A 21480-nucleotide genomic window follows, 5' to 3' on the forward strand; every position below is an offset into this window, starting at 1 on the left:
GAAATTTTTTTCCAGAGTACCCAAAGAGGGCTGTAAACCTACCTGGCTCTCAGGATACCCAGTGACTGATGCAACAACGTCTCTGCATCACCTACTTTTTTAAATGCTAAAATATTCAAGAAGAAAGTCAAGTAAAATTTTGTACATTGAATTTAATATGGCAGCTTCAAGCCCTTTCTTTTGAGATGTTCAAAAGTCTGTTCTCTTTATATATTGGCTCACACGACAGCATCGCCTTTGCCAGCTCAATTAAGACAAGTGAATGGAACTAAATGTTGTCAAGGAATCAATTGAGGAAGAGGCATTGGCAAGATCCAGGCCTAAAGAATTCTTGGTATCAGTAAGCTGAGCTGTCATGCTGATTTGAACTTACACCACTATGCAAGAGTCATCTCAGCAGGCGAGCTTCTTTGGTTCCGCGCAACAAGCAAGTCATAATCCTGCAAGTTCCATCAACGATAAATTTCAATGACATTTTTTCCCCAAATATATAAAAAGAAAGCTACATTTGTGGAATAGACAAGCCCTAAGTAATCTCTCAAATTAAGGTGTTTATGGCATGTATCTATCACCATCTAGTACTAATGGTAATTTACATTTCTAAAATACTGTAAACAGAAATTTGGAAGCCTCCAATCATTTAAGCCCATAATGTAGTACGAAAATCACTGTAATCTCAAGTTTTTTTGTTCACATGATTGAGTATATATTTTTCATGCTTCAGAAATAAACCTTTACAATTGCTCAAATGTCAGACGTTTATGCTTACATCCTACAATGCATTTGGAAATTCAACCCATCAACCTGATTTAAAACTAGCATATCAGAGGCCACCATTACATCCCAGCGGTCAAACTCATGTTCTAGGTAGGTGCCATCTGAGTTTCTTTGGGCAGCAAAACAAAATAATAATAATAATTGGCACTTAGTTGCTTCTTAGATCTGAGTGACAACATTTTCGCAACCATATAGCAGAATTTACAAAAATTGTACAGCAAACATAATGGAAATTCAAATATCCTTCATGCTAAGAATATCGAGAATGCATTTCGACAATCAGCCCATCCATCAAATGCAAGGCAAACAAGAGACCACCTAAGCAAGGTTGTAAGTGATAAGAAACATGATTCATATTTTGAAATTATACTGACAAAATACCTGTACAATAGCCTGTGCACAAAGCTTGCCAGATAAAACAGCACCCTCCATTGAAGCCAAGTATTTCTGCTTTGTGTAATCACCAGCCAGATAGAACCCTTCAATTGGGGACCTCTGTAGAGGGCGGCATGGTTCACAATTGGGCACGGTCTTGTAAACAGATCTGTAACAAACACAGCACAACCAGCCATAACAAAGGGGAGACTTAACGAAGCAAAAGGATATTCACAATAGGGTTTGATAGATTTATAATGTCTAAATATGATGCAAGAGGCCTCTTGAGTCTATTTAAATACTATGTACAAACATGCAACTGTGGTTTCAATTGGCCGTGTTAATATTGCATTCAATGAAACCTTCCTGATGTCAAGTCTGTTTGGATACCACCAAACAGATGAAGCTACATATGCTTCTTTAGAACTAGCCTCCATATGAGCTATGTTTTGATATTTAATCATGTACATTTTATCATTATATTTATGTAATATCATCTGATTCCTATGCTAGCAATCTGTTTACTCTTTCTTTGGCTTTATGTGCTGCATTAATGAACAGATTCAGCACATATTCTCTATTTCCGGTGATCTTACAAATTGATTTGGTCTGAGAATAATATAATAACAAATCATAACCGTACAAGAAAAGATGATACTTCTAGCAAAAGCCAAAACGCCATATATTTTTAAGCTCACCTCGGTGTCTTTACAACATGATACTTGAGAATTTTGGCTTTACTTTGATCTGCAGCAATTTCATCAGGGAATAGCTTAGCTAGTTCTTTCATAGTAGCATCAATGATTTCGTTGTCACTGCTTGAGATCCATTCCTCTGCAGGAGCAAAAACTAACTCCAGCATAGAACGATTAGGATCATAGTATTCCTGCATAGAGAATAAGATATGCATGACCAAGAATGGCTTTAAGAAAGATACAAGAAAAAAAAAAATCTAACAGCATTATAAGATAAAATGTGAATAAACAAAGGCCAAAAAAGGTTTACTCAGCAGCATATTTCTAATAAAATAAAATAGCAATTACATAATGTATTCTGAATATGTGTGATGGATATAAAGATCAGCACCATGTACCTATAGATTGCAGGCACAAACATGGATACTTAGGGAAGAGTTTATGAGGATGGATGTTTGTGTTGCTAACAAGGTGCAAAACTAGGGAAATAACTTATTTGTCTATGAGAAGAGATATTAATCCTAAGTCATAAGTAAGAGGATACTTCGCCATCCCATATATCTAAAGAAATTTTAGAAGTTTGACTTCCAGAATGTGGAATTCAAGTCATATGACTAGGAAAGCTTGGTTCTGAAAGATTCCTCAATAAAGGTATAACAGCTTCTAAGGATAAGTATTAACTAAAAACTCAAGCACGTGCAAGACCAACTTTAAGGTAGAGAGTCTAAATACGGAATAGTTATGATATGGAAATTTTGCCCAGAAATGTATTTCCTTGAGGCAAAATAAAAACAAAGGGGGGACAGGGGGGTATGCAGGGTGAGGAGGTAGCTGTCTCTTATGAAAACCTGAAATAAAAGTTGGGCAGATCTTGCAAAAAAGGGATCCTTTTGTATTGGGCTCATAAAGAATGACAACAATGATCTCGTACAATCCAGTTTCAAATGTACATAAAGTCTTCTAGGAAATGTGAATAACATGATTATCAAGTCATTTAAACCATTGAAAGAGGATTAAACAGTGTGATGACTTGCTTAAGACATGAATAAAATTAATAAGGCACAGCCAAACCCAAAATTATGACAGTCAAGCTAATGACTTATAATGAGTTAACTTTTTTTGTTTTTCAAAAAAAAAAAAGTCTACCTTGCATGTTACGGACATGTCTGCATATACACTCAAAAGAGGGCTCCTGGAAGGCAAAAAATATAGACACCAATATTAGGAAGCAATATATACATATCAAGCAATCTTCTAGTCTCATCAACTTTAGTTCTTAAACCATCCACGAAAACTTAACTTCTTGAGCGGGAAGAAAAACATCAAACTTTTAGTGTACTCTACCGATTGAATTATTTGAACTTGCATGCTCATTAGCCATAAATATATCTCAAGATCTAAGAACCGATTTGATTAAAAATAATGCTGCTCAAAATTTTCAATTAACTAAATATTCCTAAGCTGCATTATGTGAAAGTAACAAGCAATACTTGAATGAAGATAACGAACCTCTAAATTTTTAAGTTCTTATCTCTTATTAACCCTCTATCTCATCATTTCTACACAGTTACACTCTTCCATGAAAATACTCTCCAAAAAATTTATAGAAGTTGCTTCCCTGTTTATTTTTTTTTTAAAAGGATATTTCTTCCATGGAGTACCACAAGAGTCAAGTCATAACCGAGAGGAACTCTTCTTTTTGAAACAGAGACATGAATGCAATTAACACAGCCTATGTGGCCAAAATAACATTAATCTTAAATATGTGAATCCTACTATTTTGCTGGAGACACATTTCTATCACCCTGTAGAATCATAGAAAATATTCTGTTAACATTTTTATTTTTTTGCCATACTAAGATTATTTAAGTGAACATCATGACTAAGATGTGTCAATGTCTAATGTATATTGAATGAAAAGAAAAGCAGGTAAAACATGGGTAAATATGTTGTGGGACACAAATATCTTGCTATAACTTCCTACAGCTGATTAATCTGACTGGAGGGAAAAAAGAGGGAACTAATGGAGAGAGAACATTGTATCTGAAGCAGGTAACAGGCTTCTGAAATCACAGTCTAAAAGGCACTTAAAAACAAGTGCTTTTAATGAGCAATCTTGACGGAATAATGTGACCAGGACCTGCTGAAAAGAAGATGATCGTAAGTGTTGTTCAGTTTCCTGTCAAACCTGGAAAAAGAGGGAAAATAATCATAACATGAGAAACTTATCAGATAGCATTTTATTTAATCATCAAGTCAAGCAAACATAAAGATAACAAGGAAATTGAGTGGCTCAACTAGTTATGAAAGCTTAAAAATATCCAACAAAACAAATGAAGCCTAAGCTCAGGAGATTTCAACCAACCATATATGAACATTAATCACTGGAACTCCCACTAATTTGTCCAGCTTCTTAAAATATGAAATTTCCCTCCATTCTTGAGGCAAAAGAAGCTTCAAGATATCAACTGATGCAACAGAGTAAAAAGTCATAGTGGATGCAAGCAAAAATACGATTTATTCATTAGGGCTCACTGCAGGATAAGTTTATACCAGGAGTAGCAATAACATAAACATCGCCACTGATTATATTTCCATTGCTGAGCAAAAAGTGTTTCACAGTTCCATCAGAGTTCAGTTCAACTTTTTGTATTCGTGAATTTAGTCGGACTTCACCACCCAATGACTGAACGTGATCAACAATTGGCATACACAGCCTCTCAGGAGGGTTACCATCTAAGAAGGCCATTTTGGAACCATGCTTTTCCTGTTAATGTATAACATATATTTTTTAGTTCAGCCATCATTGTATTTTGAAACTTTTCTTGAATGTCTCAAGCTGTAACAGATAATAATAAATAACATGTTAATTTGAACATTTTGAATTGCATGCCTACGTATATACAGAACACATTTCTAAAGCACAGAAAATGAATGTAAAAATAATTATGAACCCATGGTACAAATAACAACTAAATTCTTGGCTATAGTATTAGTTTAAATCTAACATTACTATATAGTAGTTCAAGGATAACAGAACAGGCCATACCTGAAGAAATCGATTTAAAGCAATTAGTATGCATTGCATGGAAAGCTCATCTGGGTTTATGAAGTTAAGTGCCTTAGACATGGCAACGAAAACTTCATCATTGACTCGATCAGGCACACCCTACAATAATCAAAAGAGTTTGTTAAATGTCAATCTGTATATATAGGGAAAAAACTACAAAAAATTCACCAGTTGTTAAGATTATATCACAGCAAGCATAGTTTCATGGAAACAAGCTAAACTAAAAGCAGGACAACAAGAGGTTAAAACAGTTTAAAGCTAATTCCTGTACGAATCTGATTTAACATCCTGGAAAAATCAATCTGCAAAGACAACCTAGTGAAGAAGAAGAATAGCAGCAAAAATCAGATAGAGTAGTCGATATTAGGAAAGAAATAAAGTAATAAGAAGAGGAGGAGGAGGAGAAGAAAGAAAGAGTGAAGATAATAGGAAAAGAGAGGAAGATAACAAAAGGCTAAGCCTGATATAAAGAATCCTTTCATTCATTCAAAAACAAATCACATACTATGCTTTTTCATTCAACCCTAATGGCTCTTTTTGTTCTTTACATGACCAGTTGTCCAAGAAAACTAGGATTCTTGATAGGCAAAATTCGAAATTTATTGAAAATTATGTCCCAAAGTCAATCGTCAGCGTGTTGACGGTTGTGCCAAACTATGTAAATGTATATGAATTGATAAATTAAAAAAAATGTTATTAGGCTTTTTCATCATAAAGTAGTGTACATCTTCTTAATGAACTCCAATTGTTGTGATGAAGTCCTTAAGACTATCCTAAGCGATATAGGACGATAGAGTTTATCGAGTATAGATCGTTGTGTGTCATATGCATTAGTTGTCCTCGTAACCAAGTGGTGTGGAGACACCGGTATGACATACAAGTGAGATATAGGAGTACATCTCATTGAACGTGACCAACTGCTGGGCACTCTGCTGTCAAGAGTAGCTCGCGAAGGATATGGGTATAAGTGTCCCTCTGATCTGAGATCACCACGGTGACTTGCAAGCAACTCACCGTACTTTGGTGCCCGACTACCTCAATTTCTAATTCAGTGACGAAAAATTTCTGGATACAGTCAAGTATTTACGAAGTCGGTGTGTGAATCAAGATGGAATTGACCCCTCCGAATAAGTAGGAGTTAATGCATCAGTGTGTTTCAATTTAGTAAAACCTTGACCAAGATAATCCATGTGATGGATTTGAAAAGTTGAAACACAATATGGCTGACAAATCTGAGTTTGACAGTTAAACTTCATATCACCTTAAGCATTAGGATCAAAGAGATGAATTATACGGTAACCATTTGCCAATAGATTCATGAACGATGTTTTGCAATCTTTCGACCTATCCGGACGTCGGGTCTTGTTGCTAGATGGTCACATCGATGAGTTCAAAAAATTGTTCCTGTGCTACCGGCTTAAATTCGAACTTATGGGGTCACACTCAAAAGAAGTTTCTGACTGATCATGTGGCTAATCAACGATTGAGAATCGTTCTAAGGTTTAATCATCAATTCGATTGATAATGAACATTGTGCAAAAGTTACCATAAATTAATTCGCTAATTGTTGGTAAATTAAAAGAGGATTGATTAGCGATTAGATTGCTAATTAACTCAATTTGATTGAGTATTGAAGTTTGGATTAAATCTAATTGAATAAGATTCAATTTGGTTTGATCCGATTAAGTAATAAGATGATCTAATCGCTAAGGATGTTTGATTCCTGATTCGAGCTCGATTAATTTCTAATCTGATTAGGATTTAATCGAGACCACTTGTCACCTAATTAGATTAGGTAATCTAATTGGGTCTAACCTAATTTGGTTGGATCAAGAACTTAATTAGATAAGAATACAAGTTTGAATTTGAATGGAACAAGAGTACCCCATGCGCCACCTTTCACTGTGCCCTGCTTTTCTCCACGCATGAGAATGATTTTCACGCGCAATTTTTTGTGCCCAGAAGGTGTGTGACGCCTTCTTCTGATCCTCTTTAGATCAGAATTTGGTTGGTTCAAGTTTGACTTCGAATTGGTTTAAAATCAAGCTTAAACCAAGAGTCCAAATTTTGTAGGACTCTTCCTAGACGCCGACCAGCCTTCTTTCTCACGTGCAAACGAATTTTTGCATGATTTTTTTACACCAATCTGGGTTGTGTCACCCTCCTTTTTGAGTCCTTTAGTTGTGGATTAAATTTGGTTTGAAAAGAAGTTCAAATTTAATTTGAATCCATGATAAGATCAAAGGCTGTTTTGAAGCTGAACTAGATTATCCAAACTCTACATGAGATGCCACCTTTAAGAAGGGATGGTTTTTGTGCGCCAAACCACTTCAAATTTGGTGTGAGAAATCCTCAGAGAGTGCTTGAGAAATCTGAGAAAGAGGGGTGGGCGTCCATGCGTGAGAAAAAGAGGAAGAAGATCCTCTTTGGGGCGTGAGATCTAGGGCAAGGTTCTAGGGTTTTCTAGTTCCTATTTTGTGATAGAGAAAAAATAAAAGGCGTTTTATTTTTCTTCTTCCACGCCATCTCCTCCTTGAAAAGCTCTCTCCTCTGATCTGGAGGTGTCCATTTGATCTGAAGAAAGAGGTCTACATTAGCCATCCAGATCCTTTGTCGTGAGCTAGCACTCCCGAGAAGGACGATCTATTCGATCGAGTGGATCATCTGTAGAGACCGGACACGCTGTACGGCTGCTCGGCATTAGAAAGGACCTCCTACCACGTGTATCAGCAGCGGTGATCATCGACCCACAATCAGATAATGGGTTCTGAACTCCTCGGATCAGATCTAAATATTAGATCTGATTCAGGACATTGATACGTTCGATGCAGTGTTTTTGTTTCAAATCAAATTTTTTTGTGTAATATTTTCATGTCATAGATCCTTAGGAAAGTAGTTTAGATTTGAGCTAAAGCATGTGTAGGAGATTAAATAATTTAATCTACTGCTTCCACTATAAAAATTTTAAAAATATACATGCTTTGAACTGCCTGTTTTCCAACACACATAACCCCATATAGAAAGCTACCTAAAACAACCAAAAATCAAATTCTAATAATTTCATAACTTGGCCAACCCAACGTACACCTGATATAAGACTCTTCTACATCAATTTTCACTAAAAATATATTTTGAAAACCAATTCTAAAAACAACCTAAATCAAAGTTTCAAATAAAACAAAAAATTGAATGACACTTCTTTTATTCGCTTCTGCCTTGTGGATCTCAACCTTGAGATTTTCATGATGTGACTCATAAGCTTGATCCACAATTGAATCTCCAAGAATTCATGATGAAGGTCCATATAAAATTATCTGCAATCACACAATTGGTTGGTTGATACTTGATACGTTGTCCACTGCTTGACAATCAATAAGTTTTGAATCATACATTAATGGCGATCTTCATTGAATCCAACAAATTAGTCAAGAATAGATCTTCATATTGCTAGATCTTCGCCGTTGCCTTTAGTGTTGTGACCTGATCTTGCCATGAGTATTCTTAATACAAATCTTCATTGTTGTAAACTTCTAACTTCAAAATATCTGATAGATCATCACTTGCAGCATCCTCAATCAATAGATCTTCAATTGCAGCATCTTTGTATGATGGAACTTTCATCGTATTCTCTTCATATTGAGAAGCTTTGATTATAAACTCTTCATGAAGTGCTTTTTTAGTTTTTTCATTCTCTTAACTCCTGATCTGTGGTTCATCCTCAGAGCTTTTCAACGTCAAAAGCCACAGCAATTTTTTGCAGCGTAGTAGTAATTGACATCATATCATTATTGAGATATTCAACCTACGATCCATTTGGCAAAAGACCTTCTCATATTTGGCATACTCAAGAGGATCATCGATTCTGAAACTCGACTCCCCATTCGATAACATAATTAAGGGGGAAAGAAACAGAGAATAGAAAGGGATCAAGTAAAAGACTAGAAGAACAGAGCATGATCCTTTAGCTCTGATACCAAATTGATGTAAGACAACAAGGTGTTAAAATGATTTAAAGCTAATTCCAGCACAGATCTGATTGGATATCCTACAGAAAATTAATCTGCAGTGCCAACAATCTAGTGACGAAGAAGAATAGCAGCAGAAATAAGAGAGAATAGTAGAAACTAGGGAAGAAATAAAGTGAAGTAATAAGAGAAAAAGAAGGAAAAAATAAAGAAGAGAATAAGAATAGAAAGAGAGACATAAGGAAGGCTAGACTTTTATAGAGTTTACATGATTTTCTTTCCAAGCAAATTAGGGCATTTGATAGGCAAGTAACTAATCCCCCAAGTAACTAATCCCCCAGATTAGGGCTCTTGATAGCATATAACCCTATATAGAAAGACACCTGAAACAATCAAAAATCAAATCCTAATAATTTTATGACTTGTCCAACGCAACACATACCTCCTGCAAGACCCTTTTACGCCAATTTCTCTTAAAACAGGACTTTAAACCAATTCTAAAAATTAACTAATAAAAGTTCCGAAAAATATAAAAAATTGAACGACACTTTTTTATTGGCCATCACCATTCCCCTGTATCCTCATCATGCTAAAAGAGAAGAAACAAAATCAAAATAGGACCTCTTCACTGTGGTCAAAGAAAAAAGCAACTCATGAAGAACCAAAGTTTGTTAGTCCCAGTGTTATCGACCATGGCATCCATCCAGAGAAGAAAAAAGACACCTCAATTCATTTCCATAAAGCAAAAATGTGACAACGCATCAAATGTTTGGAAATGTCACAATGTAAATTATTAACACTGAGATATAAAGAATGTAGCTAGAGAAGTGAATCTTTTCTTCCTCATGAACTATAGATATTAACTTTTTCATTCTACTACTGTTGTATGATTTATATAGTTAATTTGCCAGAACCTCATCACTTTTTGCCAGATCAAATTCCCCAAAGGTTGAAATTCAACTCCTTTTTTGTCTATGCAACATTAGGTTGTCCTGATAGGTTTAGTTATCTATGTAACAAAAAGAACATAAATATAGTGTCAGGTGCAGAAAAAAAATGCAAAGCTACTTGTTGCCAACAGCAATAATCTACCAATATGACAGATTATAAGTTGGTGACGAGTGTCATTTCAGGGAATAACCCACATTCAAACAACACTAGAAAGTTTGCAGGTCGTACAAAAACAAAGAATATGTCACATGTTGCAGGTGGACTAACATGATACGAATATGCAAGGCATAACCAAGTATTGATCAAAAGCATTCTACATCATAGCATGTACTGACAGATTATACTATGCTATGATAAAAAGTTGCATCGTTATTTTTTACTCAAACAAAACTATTTTCTAAATTTAATAGTTTTCTTTTCTCCATCCATTTCCTCAGTTGTGTTGTTTTCAGTGTTGGGTGTCGAAAAAAAGAGAACTGCTACTGGGGTGTTACGTGCATGATTTCTAAGATGCTTATCAAATATCAACAAACAAGGCATGCTGAAAAATTGCAGTCTGTGTCTCTGTGATGTCCTAATAGAATTGACATGTATTTTACGGGTTCGGACTCACCATAAATCTATCTAAAATAGTCCAGCAAAGAGCAAAAAAAAGTTTTGTGGGGTAAGCTGAGAGCATCCATTAACATGGTTTTGTATCATTCCAATAAATACATGTATACATGGTATGGAACAATACACATGCAATGCCAAGTACCAACTGGATAAACGCAGAATATGTGATACTCAAAACATGGTCTTCTTTAGTTTCTTGAACTTTGATTTAAGACGTGTAGGCATCATCCTGCTGACATCCCTGAACAATTTCATGATTTCAAAATCCAGAAACTAACACAAATTTTATAACCACCATACCTGCCTCTTCATCCACTCTGCTACAGTTAAACCATCCTGGGCCTCCACATAAGCTTGCCCCCCAACCATGGCAGGCAAAAGTCCAATAGCAAATCGCACTTTCTCCGGCCATGTCAGCATCTCATTGTTCTTTAAGATGGCCCATATTCCTGACAGTTAAAATCCAATAAATTGTGAACTAATGTTTATCAGATGGAGCATATGCAAAGTTTTCAGTTTTGTTTCTCAAAAATATCGTACAAAGACTTTTTGTAGGACACAGATTTCTCGTGTATATCTTTTCAAAAGTAAGAGAATCAAAATCAATCAAATAACTATTAATAAACAGAAGAAAATTAATGTGACTATCCAATTTCATGTCTCACACAAATTCCATATTGTTTAAAAACAAATAAATGTGTGCATATTTATTTTGGCACTGCACCTTTAATATCACGAACCGAAAAGAGTTCACAAAATCTATCATGCCCTAAAATGACATCATGGCAATAAAATTTAGCTAATCAAAGAACTGCATGGATTGAGACTTAAAAGAAATAAGATGGAATTTGTTTGTGAGAACATGATGGTTGGCCACCACTTAGGTTTGAAACTGAGGCCTCTCACTTAGACAGATAGGTGCAAGTTGCAACCAGCTGAGGTACCAGCTGTTGGCAAGAGAAATATCATGGTATAATTTAGTCTTAAATAGTCAGCAATGTGGATCCATCACTAACACATGGTTCCCACCCTTCTTGGATGCAAATGGATAATTAATTCCTGTTGAGGCAACCATATGCTTAAAGCAAAAGGAGAGCTCATAATTCATATAGAAATAAAGTGGCAACTCTCAATAAGCACAGTCCACTACAGAACAAACATAAAAAATGAGAAGATAGAAAGGAGGGAGAAGGACCCAGCAAGAATCAAGCTCCCATTCTTGGTGGTCGTAGCAGTAGCAGCAATGTCTATTTGCGCCCACCAGTAATCAAAACAATGGTGACTAATAATAAAACAACCGTTGTTGTTGCTGTTGTTTCTATTATAATTATTTAGGTCTATTTCTGGCTCAGCTCAGACCATTTATGATGAATTATAGCCTGTAAAAGAATAACTATGATAAGATTTTATCCACAAAAAATGGTTATCAAGTCATCAAGAATCATGCAGAAATTATTTCTATACTATGAGAAACATGGACTCTTTCTCCCTTTTTCTGCGATGTCTATCATTAGGCTCAATAGGCCTCACCCTTCATATTCAATCACTTGGTGTCAAGCTAAAAAGAAGAAGATCAAGCCTATGTCAAGACTTCACATAGATCTAAGTGTATCCCATGATGAGCCAAGCACAGGGGTAAGCAAGGCAGTCCATTTTCACCTTAAGGAACTTCCACACAACTATATACAATACGAATATACGATAATAGAATCTTCCATGTTTTATGTCCCGTAGGATAGCAGGCATCCTGGCCATCCTATCCCATTTTTGTGAGAAAATGGGACCCGGGTGGGACTTTGAAACTCTTCCATGTAGGAGAGAAGAAGAAAGAGGAAAAAAGAAAAGAAGGAAAGATGAAGAAAAAGAAAAAGTGAAAAGAAAGAAGAAGAAGAAAAATGAAAGAAACAAAGGGAGAAATAAAAAAGGAAGGAAAGAAGAAAGAAAGAAAGAAAAGAGAAAGAAAAAGAAAAAGGAAAAAAGAAAGAAAGGGATCAGAAAAGAAAGAAAAAGGAAAAGAAAGAAAGGAAGATAAAAGAAAAGGAAAGAAAAAAGGAAAGAAATTTAAAAAAAAAAAGTTTAAGGAAGAAAGAGAGAGAGACGGAGGATATTTATTAGAATGCATGATTAGGACCGCTATTGGGATGAGACGGGACAATGGGGCTTCTAATTTCATGGAGAAACTAGGACACCTCCATCCCACGGGATTTAAAACCGTGGAATGTTCAAGGTTACATAGTTTGTGAATGTACTTCAAATTGTACTCATACGAGAACTGAATGCCTGGTGCATTATTCTTCAAATTGTCACAGTAAATGGTTGACCAGGGCACAACATGAACAAGATGCGTGAAGCAATTCTAATATCTGATTTGATCATCAGAAGGATAATTCTTTGCAATTAGTAAACTAAAGTTTATTTTTTTGTGGTGTAATATCTATCTTCTTCGAGTCAAAATTTAGCTAATTGCATCCAGATTCTAATATAGGTTTGATGACAAGCTACAGCAGAAGTGGTTGGAGAAAAAAAATTGCAATTTAAGGGCATCCCAAAGCCTGCTGCTTTTTCAGAGGCATGCGTTAATAGACAAGTGCCAATAAAACAAATACAACCACTAGTTTGGTAAAAAACAGCACTTGCATGAAATGAATGCTACCACTAATTTGAAAGCTAAACAGATAATTATTAACTTTCTGGTTTTGCTTGGTCCAGCCTTTCAGTTCCCAAAACCTATACTTAGAGCTTAGGCATAAGAGTAGCCAAGGATTTCTTTCTGTATCTTCCCTTTTAGGAGAGAAAAAGGAGAGCTCACCCAGAGATCTAAGTCACACTATGGAAGATTTATTTCAGTTGAGTGTCAGAAAAAGCTTAGAAATGTTTGATTACACCAAAGATTCAGGCTAGTTATGTTCCATGTTGGTTTACAAATGTCAATGAAAGGCCATATCCAAGAATACAAGTTGAATTATTAGTCACTTTGCTTGGATTCCAAATTATAAAGCACATTTGAGGTTACACGTTCCTCCTGTTTCTCCACTTCATACTCTAATTCCCTTATTTTTGGATCATGACTTTGCAACCCACACCATTAAATGGACCGCATTTACTTTATCATCAAGATGCAACATATGCATGTTTGCTTTAGCAAACTCAGAATCTTGCTAGGGGATGACAACACAATAAATAAACATTTGATGCCCATATATAAACATTGAGTAATCATAATTGTGAGTTTATTGTATACCGTTGAGAGGTGCAGGAAGAAGCTCTGGAAAATCAAATCGGCTAAACTCTCCTGGCTTGTTTGGCATTGCAAATATCATGGAATGCTCCTTCCACTGCAAACGATCATTGATACCAAGTTCCCCAAACAAGTTCTGCAGGTTGGGATATGCTCCAACTACATGCCATAAGAAAAAAGAAGTTGAATATCGATTCATCTTCTGTTATAGAAGTACAAAAAAAATGAAGACGAAGCTAGAACTGACTCAGAATAAATCAACTGACAAGATTTGAGAACCATCCGGACCCAAACAATCGAGCTATATTTAGAAGTTCCCTATGAAGCTACAAAAGGTAACATAAGGTGCTGATAAAGGTGGTACATCTCGGTACTGAGTCAAATACCAGTACCTTACTGGTATGCTACAACATGATGTGGTACAGCACTGTACACCATATGGTAAAGGTGCTAAGTCGGCACAATTACCATGTACTAGTACAGTACCGTATCAAGCCCCTATATACTACCAGCTTGCTACCAGGATGGTACAGTACTGCAGTACATCCAGCACTGACTGGTATGGTTTGGCATGTAGAATCTTAATTAATGACTATTCATAATATGTCGAATGCATCATTGTTGCCGATACTTGCACCTTTTTTTACATGCAGTTATTGACCTACACAAAGCAACCACCTTCTCCAAATGGCTTATGAGTCATGATCATAACCAATAGTATTGAATAATTATTTTATTGCAAGCAAGCTTTGCTTAACCAGGCTACTAGAAATGACCATTTATAATACATATTTTGCATGATTGTATTCTTGTGACAATTAAAGATCATTAATTTTAATAATAAAAAAGCAAAAAATAGTCTATGTTATATTAAAATGCAGTAGCACACTCCAACCTTGCACATCCAACGTAGGTTTTCAATAAGATTTGCATCCAGAACATTTCTTTCATTAACTCAAACTGTAAATGCTTGGAGGAATTAACTCACAGAATATATGGAGGCCTGTCTCATACCAGTCTCCATCTTCATCCTTCCAAGCTGCAACCTGCTAAAAAAAAAAAATTTCTCAACAATATTCTTGTTGATAACTCAAGAAAATGAGATTCTAGATGCATATAATCTTGTGAAGCAATAAAAATTCACTTGATCAGCAAATGCATTGAAACATTCATATTTCCTCATAATACAGTCTAGAACTAGAGGACCTACATATCAAACATGTATCCTCACTTATATATTTCATGAGGGACATACATATTTCTCTGGTATATTGGGTCAGAATAATGAGAAAAGCAATATTAATTTATGAGAAGGAACTAAATAAGAAGGTATGGATAACAAGAGCTCAACTTATTGTTTCTCTAGTGGGATACAATATGATAACCATCAAAACTTTATCCTACATATTTGAGGCCAGCTTTATGAATCCTCATGTGCCGATCATCATTCTCCCGGGTTACATCAGTTAAAACTGCAAATTCATATAAATCTTTTCACAGTTTCACGCAACTTTCATCTATGTTACCTTAGGTCCTTAAATCCTCTTTCCTAGACTTCTGAGACAGATCTGGGCCCCTCACCTCAAATAAGTCTACATATGTCTTCCCTGCATATGGCCATGGCTTTTCAGCCAATATTCACCAGCATACAGTCAATTAAATAAATTCTTACGTCCTATAATGTCATTCATACTCACCCAGTCCAAACTTAGGCCAAAAATCCATCTTAGCATTCTCACTTTGCAACATGCATCTGGTTTTAGAGGAGAATTGCTTCTTTCAAAAATAAGCAAAATTCTCTTATTCACAACATGTACTCCGAATATAAATTTCAATGCGTGGAACATTAGCTTATTATAGAATATTATTGTTCATAATATGGTCTTGGTGGCACAGATATAGGTTTTCAATTTTAAGCACCACAGGTTTCCTAATTAAATGGGCCTGTAGTCTATATATATCTATACCTAGACATGGGTGAGATACATACATAAATACATACATACACAGACATGTATGCATGCATGCATGTATGTATATATAGATGCATAAGCATGTATTTGCATAAAAAAGAGCTAATGGGTATTTAAGTTTAAAACAATTTTGATATAGCATGGAAAACAAAGTGATAGAGAGGGGCTTTGGCACAATGGTGAGGTTGCTCCATTGTAATCTAGGTCCCATGGGTTTAAAACATATAAACCACCTCTCTACACACAGGGGTACAGCTGCGTAAAAGTGATAATCAATAGGATCAAGGGTGTCCAAATGGGAAAGCATCAGGATCAACATAACTGCCCAATCAACATGAACAAATTATGCCTTTTTTCTTTCGAGGGAAAGGGATTAGGCATAAGCCACAGATTATTCATGCTTAAGAGCTAGAAATAAAGAAACAACAGTAGTCTTAGTGGAAACTCCCTCTAACTACTATGTCAAATAGTAGTTAGATATGTATTTAACTATCCTAAAAATGTATATAAACTTGGCCAAAGTCTCATAGCACTGGTTGGGACAAGAGGACCAAGCATACCTATTAAGCACCATTACATGGACACAAGCATCCACCAAATTGTGCATGTCCTCCTACAGATATTGAAAATATTTCATTTATAACAATCTGATATTAAAATTTCCATTGTCCAAGAAATTGGCAGGGGTTATGTGGTCAACTTTAAGCTTGAATGGCTTTAGCATCAAAGAAAGACATGCAATGGACAGAATTCCCTGGAAATGTAATCATATCTTTCCAATAACAATACAAGAGAAAATGGTATATGTCATCAAACTAAAAGAGGGAGCAAAACTAAGACAAAATCTTCAAAGTTCAATCGAAGCAGAAATATACCTTTCCACCCAGAACATCTCTTGCCTCCAACAGTATAGGTTTATGACCTGCATCTGCAAGATATTTTGCTGTAGATAGGCCAGCCAAACCTACCACAAGGCGATAACTCAAATTAATATCTCTAGAGATAAGGGATGCAAAATAGTTGCAGTGATGCAAAAATCACAGCGGAACCTGTTAGCTTCATGCAATGGCAAACATTGTTAAAAATTCATAGCTGATAATGCATTCATCCTTATACAGAAAATACTGAACGTGTGAAATTAATTTGAGTACCTTACCTGCACCAGCAATTACAACTTCGAGTCCTTTACTCGGCCGTGCACAATTACGAAAGAATGAGGACAACTGTGCAGCTTCCAAAAAATTGACAGTATTCTCAAGTTCAGGCCTTGGATAGTCCATGCAGACAACCTGCAGCAGAAATAATCAAATAGTCCTTCCCAATTACACATTCAGGAGAAATTAACATTGCATTGGAACATTTAAAAGGAAAACCTGAAGAGGGCTAACTTTATGGCTTGATCTTGTTCCTTTGAATAATGAAGCTTGAGACTTCAAGTGGCAACCCATAAACTCGCTATTTCCAAAAGCTTTCAGAATTCTGCATCCAGAATCTATGCCAAGAGAGTATCTTTGAAGATTTGGATCCCAAAAGTATCTTCTCTGCACCGTTCCACTTAAACTCAAAGTGGAGATAAATCCAATGGTATTCATGTTGATCAATGTATACGTTGCAGTTCTACCCTAGTGTCATCATACAAGTTACCTCTGACCAGAAGAAAGAGAGGAGTGCATCAGTAAGTCTAACCAAAAGACTAACATAGTTTATCCCCTGGTTCATGCTGTCAGTTGAGAACAGAAGTAAGGAAGAATGGGGCAAATTCCCAAGATAAGTTAAATCCTCTAGTTGATATTTGTGGCTTTATCAATAAGGGCTTAGCTGAGTCACGAAAAGAGATGGATAAACCAAATACCAAGAGAAGCCTTCAGCTGTATTCTCAAAAGAAAAAACAAACATTCAGCACCATCCTAGCTCACTTTTGAATCATTAAAATAAACAGGAAGGGAAAGGCATCAATCCCATGTTCCAAAAGCAATCCCATCGATCCCATGTACAGCTATGCAGCATCAATCCCATGTTCCAAAGTCAAAATAACCCTAAACATTGTTATAAAGAAGATATCATCTGTTATTAAGATGCTCCTAGGAAAGTCAATTCCATACAATTAAACTAAAAGAAACCGTCAAACAAATAAAAACTATAAAGAAAAGCAAGTCCAGTGAATTCAAGCTGAGAATTCCATACCACTGGCACATAACTGAACCCTAATTTGTCATAGCCATGCACATAACTCAAAAATCAATTCCTTCCACAATTGCAAGAAGTGTGAAGAAGCTGCTCGATTAAGCTTCCAATAATCTAGATTGCAAAACCTAGCTTCACATAACAAGAAACTAGAAAGAAAGAACAGAAATGCAACAATCTTGAATTCGAAAAGAACCAACTTATTGAACCCACCAAAGAAAAGAACCGAAACATAGTATACTTTATTGATAAACAGCTTTAAAAAAAAAAAAAAAAAGAGCTTTTCAAGCATGCTTACCCTAAGTCACAGCCACACCGGAAAGGAGAATTGGTGACAAAAAGAGAAGTAGAGAAGAGATAGAAATTAGGAATCAGATCTCAGAAGCGGAAGAAATGAAATGAAGAGTATTTAATCCTCTTTCTGGTGAAGGACAGAGGGCGAAAAAGGGTGTGGCCGGCGTGGCGCGTTTTGGCGGCTTCCACCCACTTCCCGGGGGGCGTGGAGTGGGCATATGCTCTTGTTTTTGACGGACACGTGGCCAACTCTCCTTCCACTCCCACGTCTTGATGTCAGCCATACATTGACCGTCCGGTTGACAGGGCGCGGTACATGTGATTGGGTTGATGGATTGGACGGTTGAGATCGCGCTGCAGGGGATGAAGTACTTTAAGGCACGGCGAGGCCTATAGCACTTGGCCCTGTCGGAACTGCTTAATTCTGCGTCCACGTCTTGCTATAGTTTCAAAATTGGCACATCATGCAAGTGCAATGTAGACTACTTATTGTTGGTTCTATGGCTATAATTTTATCAAATGATCAAATGATGGTGAACTGGTGTTTCTTTTTCTGTGATGCGGTTTGTCAATATTTATATCCATTATTTTCCATATACAGTGCTTGCAATTGACTTTAAAGTGCTATAATTATGTTTGGTGAATCATGCATGTTGCGGCCAATCGCCTCGTCGTCCGATCGCCGGAGAGCGTGCACCTGCAAAATGAAGTCCGCACTGACCGGAGGCGGCTCCGGCGGGGACCCTCCGACGGTCAAGTCAGAGAGGTGACTGGGCAACAGCGAAATGTAGACAGGGAGCTCAGAGAGAGAGAGAGAGAGGGAGAGAGGAGCGAGCCTGTGTTTTCAGGAGAGACGGAGCGGATCGATCCCTTGCACTGTTGCATTTCCCGGTTTATATAGTGGAGCACGGTATGGCGCCGTCATTAATGGCGCGGACAAGTGAGGAACTGTCAACTCACCGTGGGCGGTCAGAGTCGCCGTGAAAATGTCACGTCGCCGTGCGGCTGTCAAATCACCAGGGTTGACAATGCCCTCAACGGGACAATGCCCCTAGGTAGCCGTGCCGCATGTCGCTGTCAGAGCTGACAAGGTCTGGCGGCTGTACGGCGATCGGAGGAGTCAGCCGACCCTAGGTCGGTGGCTAGCAGAGTGGCGTCGGGTTCCTCTGTCGGTCGGCGAGTTTCACGTGAGTCGGCCATCAGACCTCTGGGTTCAGTCGGTCGGGATGGATACGCCCGACATATCCCCAGTCGGCGATGGACCGTTGAATGGTCGGCAGTGGCGTCAGTCGGTCGCCCCGACCGTCAATCGGTCGGTCTGTCGGCCAGTCGGAGTCGGTCGGGCCGTTAGTCGATCGGGCCGCCAGTCGGTCGGGCCGTCGGCCGTCGGAGTCGGTCGCCCCGACCGACAATCGGTCGGTCTGTCGGCCAGTCGGAGTCGGTCGGGCCGTTAGTCGGTCGGTCGGTCGGTGGGTATCTCCCAACAGTTGCCCCCCTCCACTCCTAAGTCGGGTGGCGAGCTGGCCGATGCTTTCGTTCGGGCAGCAATCCCGGACGATTGGGAGTGGATTTGTCGCATGCGTGATCCGACCGTACCGCCGGCTGATCCGATGTCATACGCCTCATAAATGTCAAGCGATCCGGACGTCTAGTCGGCGTCAGAAGTCACGTCGGCGTTAGGTGTCAGACGTCGCGTCTTGTCGTCGTCAGACGTTACGTCGGTGTTAGAAGATCGGACGTCGGACGATACGGCGTCAGACGACCGGATATTCGGCGCCGATCGCGGGAGAGTGGGCCGCTGTCAGGCATCCCATCGAGAACGCGAATCGGCGCGGGCGCATAAATGCGGAACCGCGCGCCGCGCGCCGCGTGTCGAGGTGGTTGGCCGGCGCCCCCTCCGGCATTTAATGTGGGCAGTGCGGCCGTCCCGGGACGGGGCGCGCCGAATACTCCGCCAACCGGCGAGCGCCACGCGTCGTGCATCTGCGGGTCTTCGGTCGGCGCGGAAGCATCTCGGCCGTCGGTCGGCCCTATATATATAGGACCTCCCGGACCCATGACCCACACTTGCCATTTTGCTGGGGAAACTCTGTCCGGGCGATTTCTCAGTCGTCGCGGGCAGAGCTTTCTTGCTTCCGGAGGGATCCATCTGGTTCGTGGTCCCATCTTCTTCTTCTTCCTCTTCTTCTCTTTCTTCTTCATTCGGTTCCGGTGCAATGACCAGGAAACCGACTCAGGGAGCTTGGTCGGGGAACCCGACCGACGACTCCTGATTGGCTCCGGAAGATGAGGCCTCCTCACTTTCGGGGCCGAATGTCGATCGGCTTCGGGAGCAATATCGCATCCCGGAGCAGTTTCGGCTCTCCGCTCCAGGGGCCGACGGTCGGGTCAACAGCCCTCCGCCTGGCGATCTGGCGTTATATGTTGAAGACCTTCGCGCGGGTCTTCGGCTTCCAATTCCGGAATTTGTCCGAAATTTATTAGATTATTACGGACTCTGTCCGGCGCAACTGGTGCCGAACTCCATCCGTCTCATCATTTTCTTCGCGCTGTTGTGTCAGCTCTTGCCGACCAACCCCCGCGTTTCACTCTTCCGGGCATTCTTTGTGCTCCGACCCCACCCTAAAGCCCGAGGGTGGTGGCTCTTCAACCCCCGGAAGGGTCTTGCTTTCATCACCGGTCTTCCATCATCCATTCATGGGTGGAAGAACCAATTCTTTTTTGTTTCCTCCTCATCTCCTTGGGGCTTTCCTTCCCGCTGGGGTGTGCCCCGAACCGAAGCCAACGACAACAGCCGGGTGGAGGCGGACGACCGGAAGGACTTCCACCGACTGAAAGACATGTCGGTCCCGAAGCAGAGGGAGCTTGTAACCGAACAAGCACTCTATGATGCTGGCTTGAGTCTGGTCCCCCGAATAGGTACCGCCCGATCCCCCGGTCTTTCTTTTTCATTCGGCTCTTAGTCCGGTCTTTAACATTTCTGTCGGTATTGCAGGGACACCACCAAGGATGCGGCCGACAGACGTCGAGATTCGGCGGTTTGCCACGAGGAAGAGGCCAGCATCGGGGGCTGGTCCTTCGCGCCCCCCGAAGAAACCTGCTCCAGCGGCACCGACCGTCGAGGCGTCGGCGACGGACCAGTCAGAGCCCGTAATAGCCCTCGCGGCTCCGATGGTTCACGCGGAGGAGAGACCGGCCGAGGAGGCGGCCGAGGGAACATCGACGGCTTCGCCTGTGCGGGTGGAGCCGGATGACGTTCGGAAACCGAACATCGTCCGGCGGCGTCCGTTGGCGCAACGGGGGGCGCCGGGTCGAACTCCAGCGTCCCCTCGCTACCGGTCCC

General features: G+C 39.2%; 1 protein-coding gene across 7 annotated transcripts; it reads right to left on the reverse strand.

Moving 5' to 3' along the window:
- Positions 1–127: 127 nt before the first annotated feature.
- On the reverse strand, positions 128–18346 carry LOC105056650 (15-cis-phytoene desaturase, chloroplastic/chromoplastic). Of its 7 annotated transcripts, none has more exons than XM_073247370.1 (17): positions 18142–18332; positions 17844–17957; positions 17512–17695; positions 17033–17305; positions 16816–16948; positions 16535–16623; positions 14675–14732; positions 13690–13845; positions 10749–10897; positions 4897–5016; positions 4401–4614; positions 4213–4315; positions 3988–4035; positions 2994–3039; positions 1851–2038; positions 1159–1321; positions 128–440 (listed from the first exon to the last, which is right to left on the reverse strand). In XM_073247370.1, the coding sequence occupies exons 4-17, from the start codon at positions 17249–17251 to the stop codon at positions 378–380; spliced, it is 1749 nt and encodes a 582-aa protein (XP_073103471.1). In that variant the 5' UTR covers positions 17252–17305; positions 17512–17695; positions 17844–17957; positions 18142–18332; the 3' UTR covers positions 128–377. The 7 variants fall into 7 exon arrangements, with proteins under 7 accessions (XP_073103471.1, XP_073103472.1, XP_019710096.1 ...); XM_073247371.1 differs by having other exon boundaries at positions 17844–17971; positions 18142–18312; XM_019854537.3 differs by lacking the exon at positions 17512–17695.
- Between the last annotated feature and the right edge of the window lie 3134 nt (positions 18347–21480).

The sequence above is a fragment of the Elaeis guineensis genome, chromosome 13 (genome assembly GCF_000442705.2).
Source record: "Elaeis guineensis isolate ETL-2024a chromosome 13, EG11, whole genome shotgun sequence".
NCBI classification, from domain to species: Eukaryota; Viridiplantae; Streptophyta; class Magnoliopsida; order Arecales; family Arecaceae; genus Elaeis; species Elaeis guineensis.

Coding starts and splice junctions, on each gene's coding strand:
- LOC105056650 (XM_010938919.3), bottom strand. CDS start 17,251: ATGAATACCATTGGATTTATCTCCACTTTGAGTTTAAGTGGAACGGTG. Junction 16,949..17,032: donor ATAAAGTTAGCCCTCTTCAG/GTTTTCCTTTTA, acceptor TTTCTGCTGCAG/GTTGTCTGCATGGACTATCC. Junction 4,316..4,400: donor TTATGTTATTGCTACTCCTG/GTATAAACTTAT, acceptor CTGTTGCATCAG/TTGATATCTTGAAGCTTCTT.